General features: G+C 47.4%; 1 protein-coding gene across 1 annotated transcript in view; it reads left to right on the top strand.

The window, feature by feature from the left end:
• Positions 1 to 14,364, top strand: part of trpc1 (transient receptor potential cation channel, subfamily C, member 1) — a 48,483-nt gene that overhangs the window by 12,915 nt on the left and 21,204 nt on the right. The window contains exons 3-7 of the mRNA XM_064949226.1: positions 2,395 to 2,496; positions 2,702 to 2,904; positions 6,749 to 6,880; positions 8,467 to 8,662; positions 11,000 to 11,336. Coding sequence (XP_064805298.1) covers positions 2,395 to 2,496; positions 2,702 to 2,904; positions 6,749 to 6,880; positions 8,467 to 8,662; positions 11,000 to 11,336 — 970 coding nt within the window. The remainder of the gene's footprint in view (positions 1 to 2,394; positions 2,497 to 2,701; positions 2,905 to 6,748; positions 6,881 to 8,466; positions 8,663 to 10,999; positions 11,337 to 14,364) is intronic.

Raw genomic sequence — 14,364 nt, 5'->3', positions numbered from 1 at the left:
GGGTGGTGGTTTAAGTTGCCCCATCCCTGTCCAAAGGGGCATCAGGCAGGGATGTCCAATTTCAGGGCAGTTATATAGTCTGGCGATTGAACCAATGCTTTGTTTTTTAAGAGCGAAGCTTACTGGTTTCTCTGTGCCAGGTGTGATGAAGGGTCCCACGATAGCACTGTCTGCGTATGCAGATGACGTGATAGTTTTTATTACAGGGGGTGAGGATGTTAAGGTTCTTTTAAACACTTTAAAGGTGTATGAGGGGGCCTCCTCAGCTAGAGTCAATTGGGGAAAGAGTGAAGCTCTGTGGGCAGGTCAGCTTCAGATGGGGTCCACTCCACGGTTACCAGGGGGGCTTCAGTGGGGCAGAGAAGGGATGAAGACTTTGGGGGTTTTTCTAGGCTCTGATGTCTTTCAGAAAAAGAACTGGGATGGTGTAGTGGAGAAAGTGTGTGCTAGACTGTCAAGGTGGAAATGGGTGTTGCCCCAGCTGTCTTATAGGGGACGGGTCCTGGTAGCTAATAATCTTGCTGCTTCTACCTTGTGGCACAGACTAATGATTTTACAGCCACCAAAGGGTCTGATACAAGAGCTTCAGAGGGCCCTTGTCAATTTCTTCTGGTCTGGACAACACTGGATTAAAGCTGCAGCCCTGTACCTGCCACTGCACGAGGGTGGGCAAGGCCTGGTGGACATTTCCTCTAGGATCACGGCTTTCCGGCTCCAAGCTGCCCAGAGATTGTTGTACAGAGACTGTTCGAGCTGGGTTGAAACAGCCTACATATTGATGAGGAGAGCGGGTTGTTTGGGCTTAGACAGGCATCTTTTCCTCTTAAAACTGGAGGGGGGTGATTTGACTGGCCTGACTCCATTTTATGAGTCTGTTATGCAGGCTTGGAGAGTCTTTGTCAAGTCCCGTAAGGCCTGCACGCCACCAGGGATGTGGCTTTTTGAAGAGCCTCTTTTTCATAACACTGCCATCCAGTCCCGTGTTCTGGGTTCAGCCAGCCTACGTTCATGCCTGTTAGGCGTGGGGTGTACCAAGCTGGGCCATCTGATGCGGAGCAGGAGCAGTTCGTTGGAGGAGCTGGGAGAAAGAGCAGGGATCCGATCATCTCGCCTACTGAGGAAGGTTGTCTCTGAGGTCTGTGAATCCTTGCCAGAGCTTCATCTGCAGTATGTGACTGACACTTCCAATTCTGATCGGTGGAAGGAGGGTCTGGATTATGTGTTCCCTGCACTGATTGTTAGTGCTGCGATGGGGGCATTTGAAGAGGACGTGGGGATGCTGCTTTCCTTCGATACCCCGGAGCTGGGGGAGTTCAAGGAGGTGGGAAAGAAGGCCATATACAGAACATGTGTAAAGGTGTCCCATGCCTCTTCCCTGGAAGGGGTAAAATCGACGAGGTGGGCGGATGTGCTTGGTCCAAGTGCCTCTCCAAAAGGCTGTTGGCGATCATTATATAAACTGCCTATTGATAAGAGGACAGCTGACCTCCAATGGAGGATAATACATGGAGTTATAGCCACCAACATGCATCTGGTACACCTGGATCCTACTGTTGGAGAGGGGTGTCCATTCTGTGCTGAGTCTGAATCTCTGGCACATCTGTTTTTACTGTGTCCCAGGTTGGTTGGGATAATTGACCTGATCACTGATTGGTTCTCAACGTTGGGAGAGGTTTTTCTTCCCAACTGTATATATTTGGGCCAAAGTACAGGTTCAGTCAAAAGGGTGTAGTTGTGTTGCTTAATTTTGTGTTAGGGGCAGCAAAATTAGCGATATGGAAGACCCGAAAGAATAGTATTCGGGGACAGGGGTCTGTGGATGTGGTGGGAATGCTGGAGGGAATGTTGGCAGCGAGACTAAGGGTTGAGTTTTCCTATTATAAACTTGTCAACAACATCGATCTGTTTTTGAGTATATGGGGTATTCAGAGGCTGTTGTGTGTAGTTACTGTGGAGGAGGAATTGGAGTTGTGTTTTTAATTGATGTGTAACTGTGGTTTTGTATGAGTATTTATTGTGTGGTGGGCCCCCAGACCCAATAAAGAGTATTTAAAACTCAAACTCTCTCTCTCTCTCTCTCTCTCTCTCTCTCTCTCTCTCTCTAACCCGGTGCTGTTGTTGTGTTTGGTCCAGGCTCTCTCTCTCTCTAACCCTGTCCTGTTGTTGTGTTTGGTCCAGGTTCTCTCTCTCTCTCTCTCTCTCTCTCTAACCCTGTCCTGTTGTTGTGTTTGGTCCAGGTTCTCTCTCTCTCTCTCTAACCCGGTGCTGTTGTTGTGTTTGGTCCAGGCTCTCTCTCTCTCTCTCTCTCTCTCTCTAACCCTGTCCTGTTGTTGTGTTTGGTCCAGGCTCTCTCTCTCTAACCCGGTGCTGTTGTTGTGTCTGTGTTTGTCCTAGGCAACAGATGCTCTGTTAGTGGCCATTGACTCGGAGGTGGTGGGAGCTGTGGATATCCTTCTCAACCATCACCCCAGGAGGTCCTCGAAGCCCTCCATCGCTGTTAGTCTCTTCTCTTCTCCACCATTGTAATACTTATGATAATAAATTGATTATTACCTGCCACAGCCAAGTGACTCTCCTGACCCTGTATTTTAGAGCAAAAAGTACATTACATTATCAGGACAAATGAATGCTTTTCGAGGACTAAAGACTGCATCAATAACAACAAGCCTCTTCTCCTTCCCTCTCTCTCTTTCTCTGTCAGAAACTGATGCAGCGCATCCAGAACCCCGAGTACTCCACCACCATGGATGTGGCTCCAGTGATCCTGGCGGCCCATAGGAACAACTATGAGATACTGACCATGTTGCTGAAGCAGGATATCTCCCTGCCCAGGCCTCACGCTGTGGGCTGCGAGTGTACTCTCTGTAATGCCAAGAACAAGAAGGACAGCCTACGCCACTCCAGGTACGATCCTGTAGAACACACACACACACACACACACACTCTCTCTCTCTCTCTCTCTCTCTCTCTCTCTCTCTCTCTCTCTCTCTCTCTGGGAAGGATAGAATAATCAAGTAAGTATTCTCTACTCCTATCCACAGTGAACCACTAAGGGGGACCACTAAGGGGGAGGCGGTGTGTCTGCCATGTGACCATGGATGTGTTCGAGAGTGTGTGTGTGTGTAGGTACACACCTCTTTGTAAAACGAATAACGTTTTCCTGGGCTACCTTCAAAGGACACTTGTTTTGACGTTTTGTCCTTGCTCTGGTATTCTGGAACCTGGAAAATAGAAGGAAATCCACATATGGTGTCAAGAAGGTGTCTGTTCACCAAAGGTTATTGTAAGGTGCTGACCTGTTGACAGTGGTAGAGCTATTTGGGAGACAACCCCATCATACATCATCTCCCTTTTCTGGGTTGACTGGTTGCATCTGAAATGGCGCCCTATTCTCTATGCAGTGCACTACTTTTGACCAGGGCCCATAGGACTCCCCTATATAGTAGTGCACTATATAGGGAACAGGGTGCCATTTAGGCAGGGTTAGCCTCTAGTTGCTCAGGTGACATGTTGGTAGAAATGAGGTAAAAACGGGATTTCAGTTTCCCTGCAATAAAATCACCGGCCACTGGAAGGTCCTTCCCCAAAGATTATCCAACATGAATTAACACTGAGAGGTAAGGACTACAGCAGTGGTGTAGCCTACGGGCAATACGGATATCATGTATTATTGATATCTAGGCTACAGTGATGTGAATCACACTGCTGCTCTCTCATTCAGCTATTTGCACCTTATGGATTGTGGATGTTGTGATTGTGGATGGCTGTTCACAGATGTACACAGATTGTACAAAACATGAGTAGTTTCTACCCCTTTTTCCCTCAGAACAGTCTCAATTCATCGGGACATGAACTCTACAAGGAGTCAAAAGCAATCCACTGGGATGCTGGCCCATGTTGACTCCAATGCTTCCCACAGTTATTTAAAATTGACTGGATGTCCTTTGGGTGGTGGACCATTCTTGATATACACGGGAAACTGTTGAGGGTGAAAAACCCAGCAGCATTGCAGTTCTTGATGCACTTAAACCGTTGCTCCTGGCATCTACTACCATACCCTGTTTAAAGGCACTTAAATACAGTATTTTGTCTTGCCGATTCACCCTCTGAATGGCACACATACACAATCCATGTTTGAATTGTCTCAAGGCTTAAAAATGCTTTAAACTGTCTCATCACCTTCATCTACACGGATTAAAGTGTATTTAAGTGATATCAATAAGGGATCATGGCTTTCACCTGGATTCACCTGGTCAGTCTATGTAATGGAAAGACCAGGTGTTCTTAATGTTTTGTACACTCAGTGTATGTGCATTTTCACCCAATATTAGTTGAATTGAAGAAGTTTTAGATGCCTATCAATCGTTGTTTTTGCGACCGGGGTGTATCCATTAAGGAAACCGTTTACTGTTGAAGAACCAAACAGAAGAAAACAGATCAAAATTTGAGTTTATTTTGGACAAATTCAGGTAGGTCTCACCCCTTGTCACGCCTTGGTCTTAGTATTTTGTGTTTTTAGTTAATTAGTTGGTCAGGCCAGGGTGTGACATGGGTTTATGTTATTGTGTTGTCGTATTGTTTTTTTTGTAGGCATTGGGATTGTGGTTGATTAGGGGTGTGTTTAGTTTAGGTTTGGTTGCCTGAGGCGGTTCTCAATCAGAGTCAGGTGATTCTTGTTGTCTCTGATGGGGAACCGTATTTAGGTAGCCTGGGTTTCACTGTGTATTTCGTGGGTGATTTTTTTCCTGTCTCTGTGTAGTTTCACCAGATAGGCTGTAATTAGGTTTCACGTTCCGTTTTGTTGTTTTGTAATTATTAGTTATTTCATGTATAGTTCCGTTTTTTCTTCATTAAAAAACATGAGTAACCAACACGCTGCATTTCGGTCCGACTCTCATTCAACAAAGGAAGAACGCCGTTACACCCCTTTTCATTCCGTTCACTTACGTTTAAGAAATGTTTTGCAACAGAATCGGCGTAATGAATGTGCCCCTTTGGACAGCCAGAATAAAATGTTCTCTTGCAACAGCCGCATAGTGCGGATCCCAGCCTATGGAATAAAAGTTCCTCCCTTCTAAACTTGTGCTCCATACTGTCAAAAACTAGTTTAATTTAAGAAGAGCACGAGTGGAGCTTTTATTCCTCAATCAAGTGCTGATTGAAAAGAAATGCCATAGGCCTAACAGACACGTGCTCAAACACGCAGACTTTTGATAGATTTAGACTGCTGCAAATGATTAAGATATCAAAGTGTCACCAACAAAAATGTAAACAGTCTCTATAGTCTCTATAGCAAATGCAGGATATGGCATATATTTTTCAAATGCAAAAACCTCTGTATTCAAGGCACTGTATTCAAAGAGCAGCATTTATTTTTCACCTCAAATCAATGTTCCCAATCACTTCTCCAGGACAACAAAATCATAAACAACGAGGTAGGATAATTAGTCCTTACTTTTAGGGTTACGCTCAGGTTAAACCATTTGGCTTATCTATATTTCCATATTTCCATGTCCTTCTTTTGAAGATGAAATGAATTGGAATGACTGGAAATCTGACAGATTGTTTTTTCATTTGAATAAAAACTCATCGTATTATTATCTGTAGTAGAGAGCAGTGGGTTAGAAGAAGCCTACATAACCAAACCTTAAAGTAAAATGCAACATCCATTTATGGCCAACTATGTCAACTCTAACATTGATTTATCCTGCAATGGATATTGTTCAAATTGGTAAAATGCATTTTGTCTTCTTCTAATGCCTTTTAAACAGGTTGACACTTATTGGGATGAGTCAGAACTGAGAAGTTTCCTCTAGATGGGCCAGCTGCAGAGTCAAAATTGCAAATATTGTAAAAATGTATGAAGACAAAATGTTGCTTTTTGGTCTTAATTTAAGGAAGGGTAAGGCATTATGGGTTGGCAGTGTGGTTAATGTTAGAGTTAAGGTTATGTTTACAACTCTGCAGAGCTGCCTTTAGAACAAGATTCATTATGAAAAATGCAACTTTGTGCCTCTTAAGGGGAAAATAATCTAGAAGTAATTGAAAGTAATCCGATTAAATTACTGAGTTTGGGTAATCCAAAAGTTATCTTACTGATTACACTTTTGGACAGGTAACTAGTAACTGTAAAGGACTGCATTTAGAAAGTAACATACCCAACCCTCCATTTTGGACACAATGACTGACTCCACTGACCAGAGCTGGATGACTTGTCTTGTCTTTCACAGACATTAGGAAAAACTTTGCACTCTTATCTTTGAAGCAATAGGACAATTTCTGGGTTTCTGTTTAGAAGTATTAGCAGGAATCAATGCTATGTTCTGCTTGGTGTTTATATTCTAACTGTGTGACAGAGGCCTCCCACACAGCCCACTGTGAATCAGCACACAGATCACAACAGCATGTCGATGGGAATACGTTTTAAATAGATACAGAACGAGGAACAAGAAGGAGTTTTAAATAGGTACAGAACGAGGAACAAGAAGTCAAATGATGTAAACTTTTAGAAACAGCTTTGTGACTCTCTTGTCTTCTCTCTTTCTTTCTCTCTCTCTCTTTCCCTTCCTCTATCTCCCCCTCCCTCCCCCCACCTACTCTTCCTTCCCTCTTGCTTTCTTTCTCCCTTTCTCCTTCCTTTCTCCTTTTCTTCATCCCCTTCCTACCTCCTTCTCCCACAACTCTCTCCCTCCTTACCTCAACCTCCTCTCACTCTCCTCCCTCCCTGGCTCCCCTACCAAACCCCCAGGTTTCGTCTGGACATCTACAGGTGCCTGGCCAGCCCGTCTCTGATTATGCTGACCGAGGAGGACCCCATCCTCAGGGCCTTTGAGCTGAGTGCAGACCTCAGGGAGCTCAGCCTGGTCGAGGTGGAGTTCAGGTACGCCACAGACACACACACATAAACATCAGGTGAGTTCAGGTGAGAGCTTCTAGCAGGACACTCAAAGGCAGGGATCATCAACTTAAAATAATATATATATATCCGATTAAGATATTATATATTATATATATATATATCTTAATCGGATGGTCGGGGGCCGCAAGAAGCCAAAACAGATAATATTAGATTTCAAACCTTCCTCACATTTGTATACAAACACATGCAAGTCTCTCTATTATGCGTGAGAATAAATTGGAACAGATTTCCTGGTGTTTTTTACAGTCTTTTATGTCCAACAATGAAGATTGGGGGGTTGACAGTTGGGGAACCCTGCTCAATGGCTTCCTTCCATCAGGGGTGTAAAGTACTTAAGTAAAAATACTTTAAAGTAAGTACTACTTAAGTAGTTTGGGGGGTATCTGTACTCTACTATTTATATTTTTGACATCATTGACTTTGTAAATGATGTTGGAGTGTGTCTCTGGCTACCAGTAAATAAAAAATAAATATGTGCCGTCTGGTTTGCTTAAGATAAGGAATTTGAAATGATTTATTTATTTTAGAAATTACATTGACTTTTGATACTTCAGTATATTTAAGACCAAACACCTTTAGACTTTTACTGAAGTAGTATATTACTGGGTGAGTATGATAATTGTGTACTTTTTCCACCACTGCCTTCTATAGCCTTCTATAAGGGCTTGCTGTATTTCTGCCCTATGACTGGTTTATGGCTGCATAGCTACTAGCTACTAGCTAAAAGACTGACCGGTGTTACTGATTGGACTATCCTGGCTAAATAAATTCAATGAAATTATTTTACTTAAAGCTGGAATACGTAAAGGGGGAAACAGCCCCACTGTTCACACCAGCACCTGTGTTATTGTTTTGGTTTTGTTAATGAAACGGAGGAGAGGAGCAACCAGTATTGTGCTAAAAAAAAGTCACACCTGCAATGACGACAGAGGGAAAAAACTGTATTTGTTGTTTGCAGTAACTTCTTTGTTTTTGTAATATCCCAAACGGACATAGGAGATGCGCAGCTACGGATTTCAGCTTTAAGCCGTTTTACTCATTCTGTGTGTCTTTTCTTCCTCTTCATCATCGTCAAATAAAATAAAATAAAATGTATTTCTTGCATCAGCTGATATATCAAAGTGCTGTACAGAAACCCAGCCTAAAACCCAAACAGCAAGCAATGCAGGTGTAGAAGCCCGGTGGCTAGGAAAAACTCCCTAGAAAGGCCAGAACCTAGAGAGAGAGGAACCAGGCTATGAGGGGTGGCCAGTCCTCTTCTGGCTGTGCCGGCTGGCGATTATAACAGAACATGGCCAAGATGTTCAAATGTTCAAAGATGACCAGCCGGGTCAAATAATAATAATAATCACAGTGGGTGTCGAAGGTGCAACTGGTCAGCACCTCAGGAGGGAATGTCAGTTGGCTCTTCCCCCTCTCCTCTCCCGTCTCCCCTCGTCCACCTCTGCTCTCCTCTTCCCCCTCTCCCTGCTCTTCCTCCCCTCCTCCTCCCCCTCTCCTCTTCTCCCTCTCCTCTTCTCACTTTCCTCTCCTCTTCATGGTTCCAGGAATGACTATGAGGAGCTGGCTAAGCAGTGTAAGATGTTTGCTAAGGATCTCCTGGCCCAGGCACGTAACTCCAGAGAACTGGAGGTGATCCTCAACCACATGGCCAATGAGGACACAGTGGACAAGAGAGGCCTGATGGAGGAACGCATGAACCTCAGCCGCCTCAAACTAGCTATCAAGTACAACCAGAAAGAGGTGAGACTCAAAATCACTGGCCATCAAGTACCAGTATGTTCCAGTAATTTATCTAAAGTTTTCCAGAAATCCTTCCTTGGAGGATTCCCAGACCTGGGAATTTTGCAACCCTAGGTATTTTGTATTTTATTAGGATCCCCATGAACTGTTGCAAAAGCAGCAGCTATTCTTCCTGGGGTCCATACAAAACATGAAACATTACATAGTACAGAACATTAATAGACAACAGCTCAATGACAGATATGTAGGCACACGTAGCCTACATATCAATACATACACACAAACTATCTAGGTCAAATATGGGAGAGGCGTTGTGCCGTGAGGTGTATGTTTTTCATATGTTTTTTGAAACCAGGTTTGCTGTTTATTTGAGAAATATGAGATGGAAGGGAGTTAATGGCTCTATATAATACTGTACGCTTTCTTGAATTTGTTCTGGATTTAGGTACTGTGAAAAGACCCCTAGTGGCATGTCTGGTGGGGTAAGTGTGTGTGTCAGGGCTGTGTGTAAGTTGACTGTAAAAATGTGGGATTTTCAACACATTAATGTTCCTTATAAAAAGAAGAAGTGATGCAGTCATTCTCTCCTCAACTCTAAGCCAAGAGAGACTGGCATTCATAGTATTTACATCAGCCCTCACCTCAACCGGGAGACCCATGGGGCGGTGCACAATTGGCCCAGCGTTGTGTGGGTAAGGGGAAGATTTGGCCAACAGGGATGTTCTTGTTCCATCGCGCTTTAGCGACTCCTGTGGTGGGCCAGACATTGTGTCAAGAAGCAGTGCGGCTTGGTTGGGTCGTGTTTAGGAGGATGCATGGCTCTCGACCTTATCCTCTCCCAAGTTCGTACGGGAGTTGCAGCGACGAGACAAGACTGCCAATTGGTGACCATGAAATTTGGGAGAAAAGGGGAAAAACTAAATACAAAAAAAATAATGTGATCGATATATTATGTGGATGATCTTGTTCCTGTAGTGTTTGTAAACACCATGGTAGGTTGATTAACAACCTGAACCAGATTACAGGCACTGGTTACAGTGAGAAGCTTACACTTGTGTGGACAGCTTGTTGAAAACCAGTCAATATTCAGGTTCCGAAGAAAGTAGACCTCTCTTTTTACATCACATACACGATCAAGCATTTCACACACATTATTTAGATACTGACCGTTAGCACTTGGTGGCCTATAGAAACCCCCCTAAAGAAAGAGTTCTAGATGTGCCAAGTGAACTTGCAACCACAACGCTTCAATAACACTTGACATAAGAGGCTCAAAGTGTCCATCAAATAGAAGCAGAAAGAGGTGAGGGAGGGAGGGACCACTCCCTCAAATGTATTAGCATACAGCGCTAGGCTAAACAAATAAAAAATGATGAATAGGTGGAAATGGTTGACAGTTGAAAGCATTTAATGGATTTATAGCAGGCATCATTTATATTTCTATATATACAGAACATACATCATGTGAATTGTTTGGACTATTTTATTGTAGCCTACACAGGCAATAGCAGACTGCTAGGTAAAGAGGGTGATTATAGTGAATTATGAATGACTATTCATCAAACATAAAACGTGAAGTCCACAACATCTGTTTTTCCTGTAGTTGTCTGGTGGAAATATGACCCTGATTTAGCTATAGTCTCTCCAGGCTACATGCAATCGAGGGCCGGACCAGCTCAAACCAGAGCAGAGACAGAGAGGCAGAGACCGACTGTTATGAGGGTGGATGTTTGAAGCTGTTCTTTTATTTATAACTGTGCTTGCTCAGCCTGGCAGGTTGTGTTTGGATTATATTTTATATCACAGTGAGGCTCGAGCATGCTGCTACCATTCTGTCTCACATTGAGAAATTATGCTAATAAGAGCTCCTCTGGTACCAGAACCTGGAAGAGAGAAAGGAAGATGGATAGAGAAAGAAAGAGAGAGAGAGAGAGAGAGAGAGAGAACTTGTGCCACAGAGCCCTAAACACTTTCTCTTCATAGCCTTGACTGAATCTGTGTTTGATAAACATGCCTCCTATTTCTGTTTTGTGTCAGTGGTGGTATGTGATCACAGAGGATAACATTAGTACAGTTTATTATGACTGGGAACAAACCATAAAGATGGGATCAGTCACAGTTTTCCACAGAAAACAAATCCAAGGCAGACATGTGATAAACAAGCACACTGTTGACAATGTGCATGTACCGTATTCTGGAATGAATTACCATTCTGAATAACCCTTTACTTCTTCTCTCTTTGTTTCCCTGTTGACTCCTACATGTCCATCCACATCATTGTTCTGTGGCGCCTCCCACTGTCCCTGCATGGCACCACCTCCTCCCCACCCCCTCCAGTTTGTGGCCCAGTCCAACTGCCAGCAGTTCCTCAACACCGTCTGGTTCGGCGAGACGGCCAGCTACCGGCGTAAACACACGTGTCTGAAGATGTCCACGGTACTGAGCGTGGCGGTGCTGTGGCCGCTGCTCTCCCTGTGCTACCTGGTGGTGCCGCGCTCCCGCGTGGGCCATATCATCCACACGCCCTTCGTCAAGTTCATCATACACAGTGCCTCCTACTTCACCTTCCTCCTGCTCATCAACCTGTACTCTCTGGTGTACAACGAGGGCAAGAAGAACACCATGGGCCCTGCCCTGGAGATGATCGACTACCTGCTCATACTCTGGATCATAGGTGAGACGTCCTTCCATCTCCTCTCCCCTCCTCTCTTCTCCTGCCCTCTCCCCTTCTTCCCTCTCATCTCCCCTCCTCTAGTGTCCTCTCCCCTTCCCTCCCCTCCGCTCCTGTCTCCTCCCCTCCTCTCATGTCCTCTCCTGACCTGTCCTCTCTCCTCCCCTCCTCGCCTTCCTTCTCCACTCCACTCCCCACCTCCCCTCCGCTCCTCTCCTCTCCCCTCTTCTCCTGTACACTCCCCTCCTATCCTGTCCTATACCCTTCTATCCTGTCCTCTCCCCTTCTCTCCTGGCCTGGCCTGTCCCCTCCCCTCCCTCCGCTCCTGTCCCCTCCTGTCCTGTCCTGTCCTCTGACCTCCTATCCTGTCCAGTCCTCACCTGTCCTCTCACCTCCTCTCCTGTCCTGTCCTCTGACCTCCTATCCTGTCCAGTCCTCACCTGTCCTCTCCTATCCTTTCCTCTCACCTCCTATCCTGTCCTCTCCTCTCCTATCCTGTCCAGTCTTACCTGTCCTCTCCCTGGATCATCATTTTAAATATACAGTGGGGTCTGAAATTATTGACACCCTTGATAAAGATGAGCAATAATAACTGTATAAAATAAATAATACAACTTTTTTTCCAAAAGGTAAGGGTCATAATTATTGACACTTCTTATAAATAAAGTGGTCACATTTTTTGCATTTGGTCCCATATTCCTAGCGCACAATGACTACATCAAGCTTGTGACTGCATTTTTCAGTTAATTTTGGTGGTGTTTCAGATGATTGGTAAATATGAATGGTAATGAATGGTAAATAACGTATTATGTCATTCTGGAGTCACTTTTATTGTAAGTAAGAATATAATATGTTTCTAAAGACATCTACATGAATGTGGATGCTACCATGATTACAGATCATCCTGAATGAATCGTCAATAATGATGAGTGAGAAAGTTACAGAGGGTCAAAGATCTAGTTACCAGGTGTCCAGTGTGCCTCCACAGCCCAGTACGTCCTGTGTCTCCTCTACGCACTCACCGTGCGGAGTGTGTCATCGTTCCGGCACCATCTGTGCCAGCTCTACGCACCAGGTCTCCAGTGTGCCTCCATAGCCCAGTACGTCCTGTGTCTCCTCCTCACACTCTCCCTCAAGTGCGCCTTCCCAGTCCGGTACGTCCTGTGCCTGCTCCCCGTACTCACCCTGAAGTGCGTGTCACCAGTCCGGTGCCACCTGTGCCGGCCCCACGCATCAGGCCTTCAGTGCGCCTCCCCAGTCCAGAGCTTCAGGCGACGGTCCCCGGTCCAGAGCTTCAGGCGACGGTCCCCGGTCCAGAGCTTCAGGCGACGGTCCCCGGTCCAGAGCTTCAGGCGACGGTCCCCGGTCCAGAGCTTCAGGCGACGGTCCCCGGTCCAGAGCTCCGAGGTCCCTCCAGAGCTTCAGGCGACGTCCCGTCCAGAGCTTCAGGCTCCCCGGTCCAGAGCTCACCGGTCCCCGGTCCAGAGCTTCAGGCGACGGTCCCCGGTCCAGAGCTTCCGATCCCCGGTCCAGAGCTTCAGGCTCGGTCCCCGGTCCAGAGCTTCAGGCGAGGTCCCCAGTCCAGTGCCTCCGACGGTCCCCAGTCCAGAGCTTCTGGCGACGGTCCCCAGTCCAGAGCTTCTGGCGACGGTCCCCAGTCCAGAATTTCAGGCGACGGTCCCCAGTCCAGAGCTTCCTCCAGGCCCAGACGGTCCCCAGTCCAGAGCTTCTGGCGACGGTCCCCAGTCCAGAGCTTCTGGCGACAGTCCCCAGTCCAGAGCTTCAGGCGCCGGTCCCCAGTCCAGAGCTTCAGGCGACGGTCCCCAGTCCAGAGCTTCAGGCGACGGTCCCCAGTCCAGAGCTTCAGGCGACGGTCCCCAGTCCAGAGCTTCTGGCGTCCTGGTCCCCAGTCCAGAATTTCAGGCGACGGTCCCCAGTCCAGAGCTTCAGGCGACGGTCCCCAGTCCAGAGCTTCCTGGCCTGTCCCCAGTCCAGAGCTTCTGGCGACGGTCCCCAGTCCAGAGCCACCTGTCCCCAGTCCAGAGCTTCAGGCGACGGTCCCCAGTCCAGAGCCTTCAGGCGACGGTCCCCAGTCCAGAGCTTCAGGCGACGGTCCCCAGTCCAGAGCTTCAGGCGACGGTCCCCAGTCCAGAGCTTCAGGCGACGGTCCCCAGTCCAGAGCTTCAGGCGACGGTCCCCAGTCCAGAGCTTCAGGCGACGGTCCCCAGTCCAGAGCTTCTGGCGACGGTCCCCAGTCCAGAGCTTCAGGCGACGGTCCCCAGTCCAGAGCTTCAGGCGACGGTCCCCAGTCCAGAGCTTCAGGCGACGGTCCCCAGTCCAGAGCTTCAGGCGACGGTCCCCAGTCCAGAGCTTCAGACGACGGTCCCCAGTCCAGAGCTTCTGGCGACGGTCCCCAGTCCAGAGCTTCAGGCGACGGTCCCCAGTCCAGAGCTTCAGGCGACGGTCCCCAGTCCAGAGCTTCAGGCGACGGTCCCCAGTCCAGAGCTTCAGGCGACGGTCCCCAGTCCAGAGCTTCAGGCGACGGTCCCCAGTCCAGAGCCTCAGGCGACGGTCCCCAGTCCAGAGCTTCAGGCGACGGTCCCCAGTCCAGAGCTTCAGGCGACGGTCCCCAGTCCAGAGCTTCAGGCGACGGTCCCCAGTCCAGAGCTTCAGGCGACGGTCCCCAGTCCGGAACCTCCTGAGACGTTTCACGGTCCGGAACCTCCTGAGACGTTTCACGGTCCGGAACCTCCTGAGACGTTTCACGGTCCGGAACCTCCTGAGAAGTTTCACGGTCCGGAACCTCCTGCGACGGTCCACGGTCCGGAACCTCCTGCGACGGTCCACGGTTCGGAACCTCCTACGACGGTCCACGGTTCGAAACCTCCTACGACGGTCCACGGTTCGAAACCTCCTACGACGGTCCACGGTCCAGAACCTCCAGCTCCAGGGCAGGAGCCTTCCTCTGCACCAATGCCCAGTCCGAGCACGGCGTCCAGTCCAGCTCCATGGCAGGAGCCCTTCTCTGTGC

Source organism: Oncorhynchus masou, chromosome 30 (assembly GCF_036934945.1).
Source record: "Oncorhynchus masou masou isolate Uvic2021 chromosome 30, UVic_Omas_1.1, whole genome shotgun sequence".
NCBI classification, from domain to species: Eukaryota; Metazoa; Chordata; class Actinopteri; order Salmoniformes; family Salmonidae; genus Oncorhynchus; species Oncorhynchus masou.
Note: the sequence above shows the minus strand (reverse complement) of the source record. Positions and strands in the feature narration are given on the sequence as shown.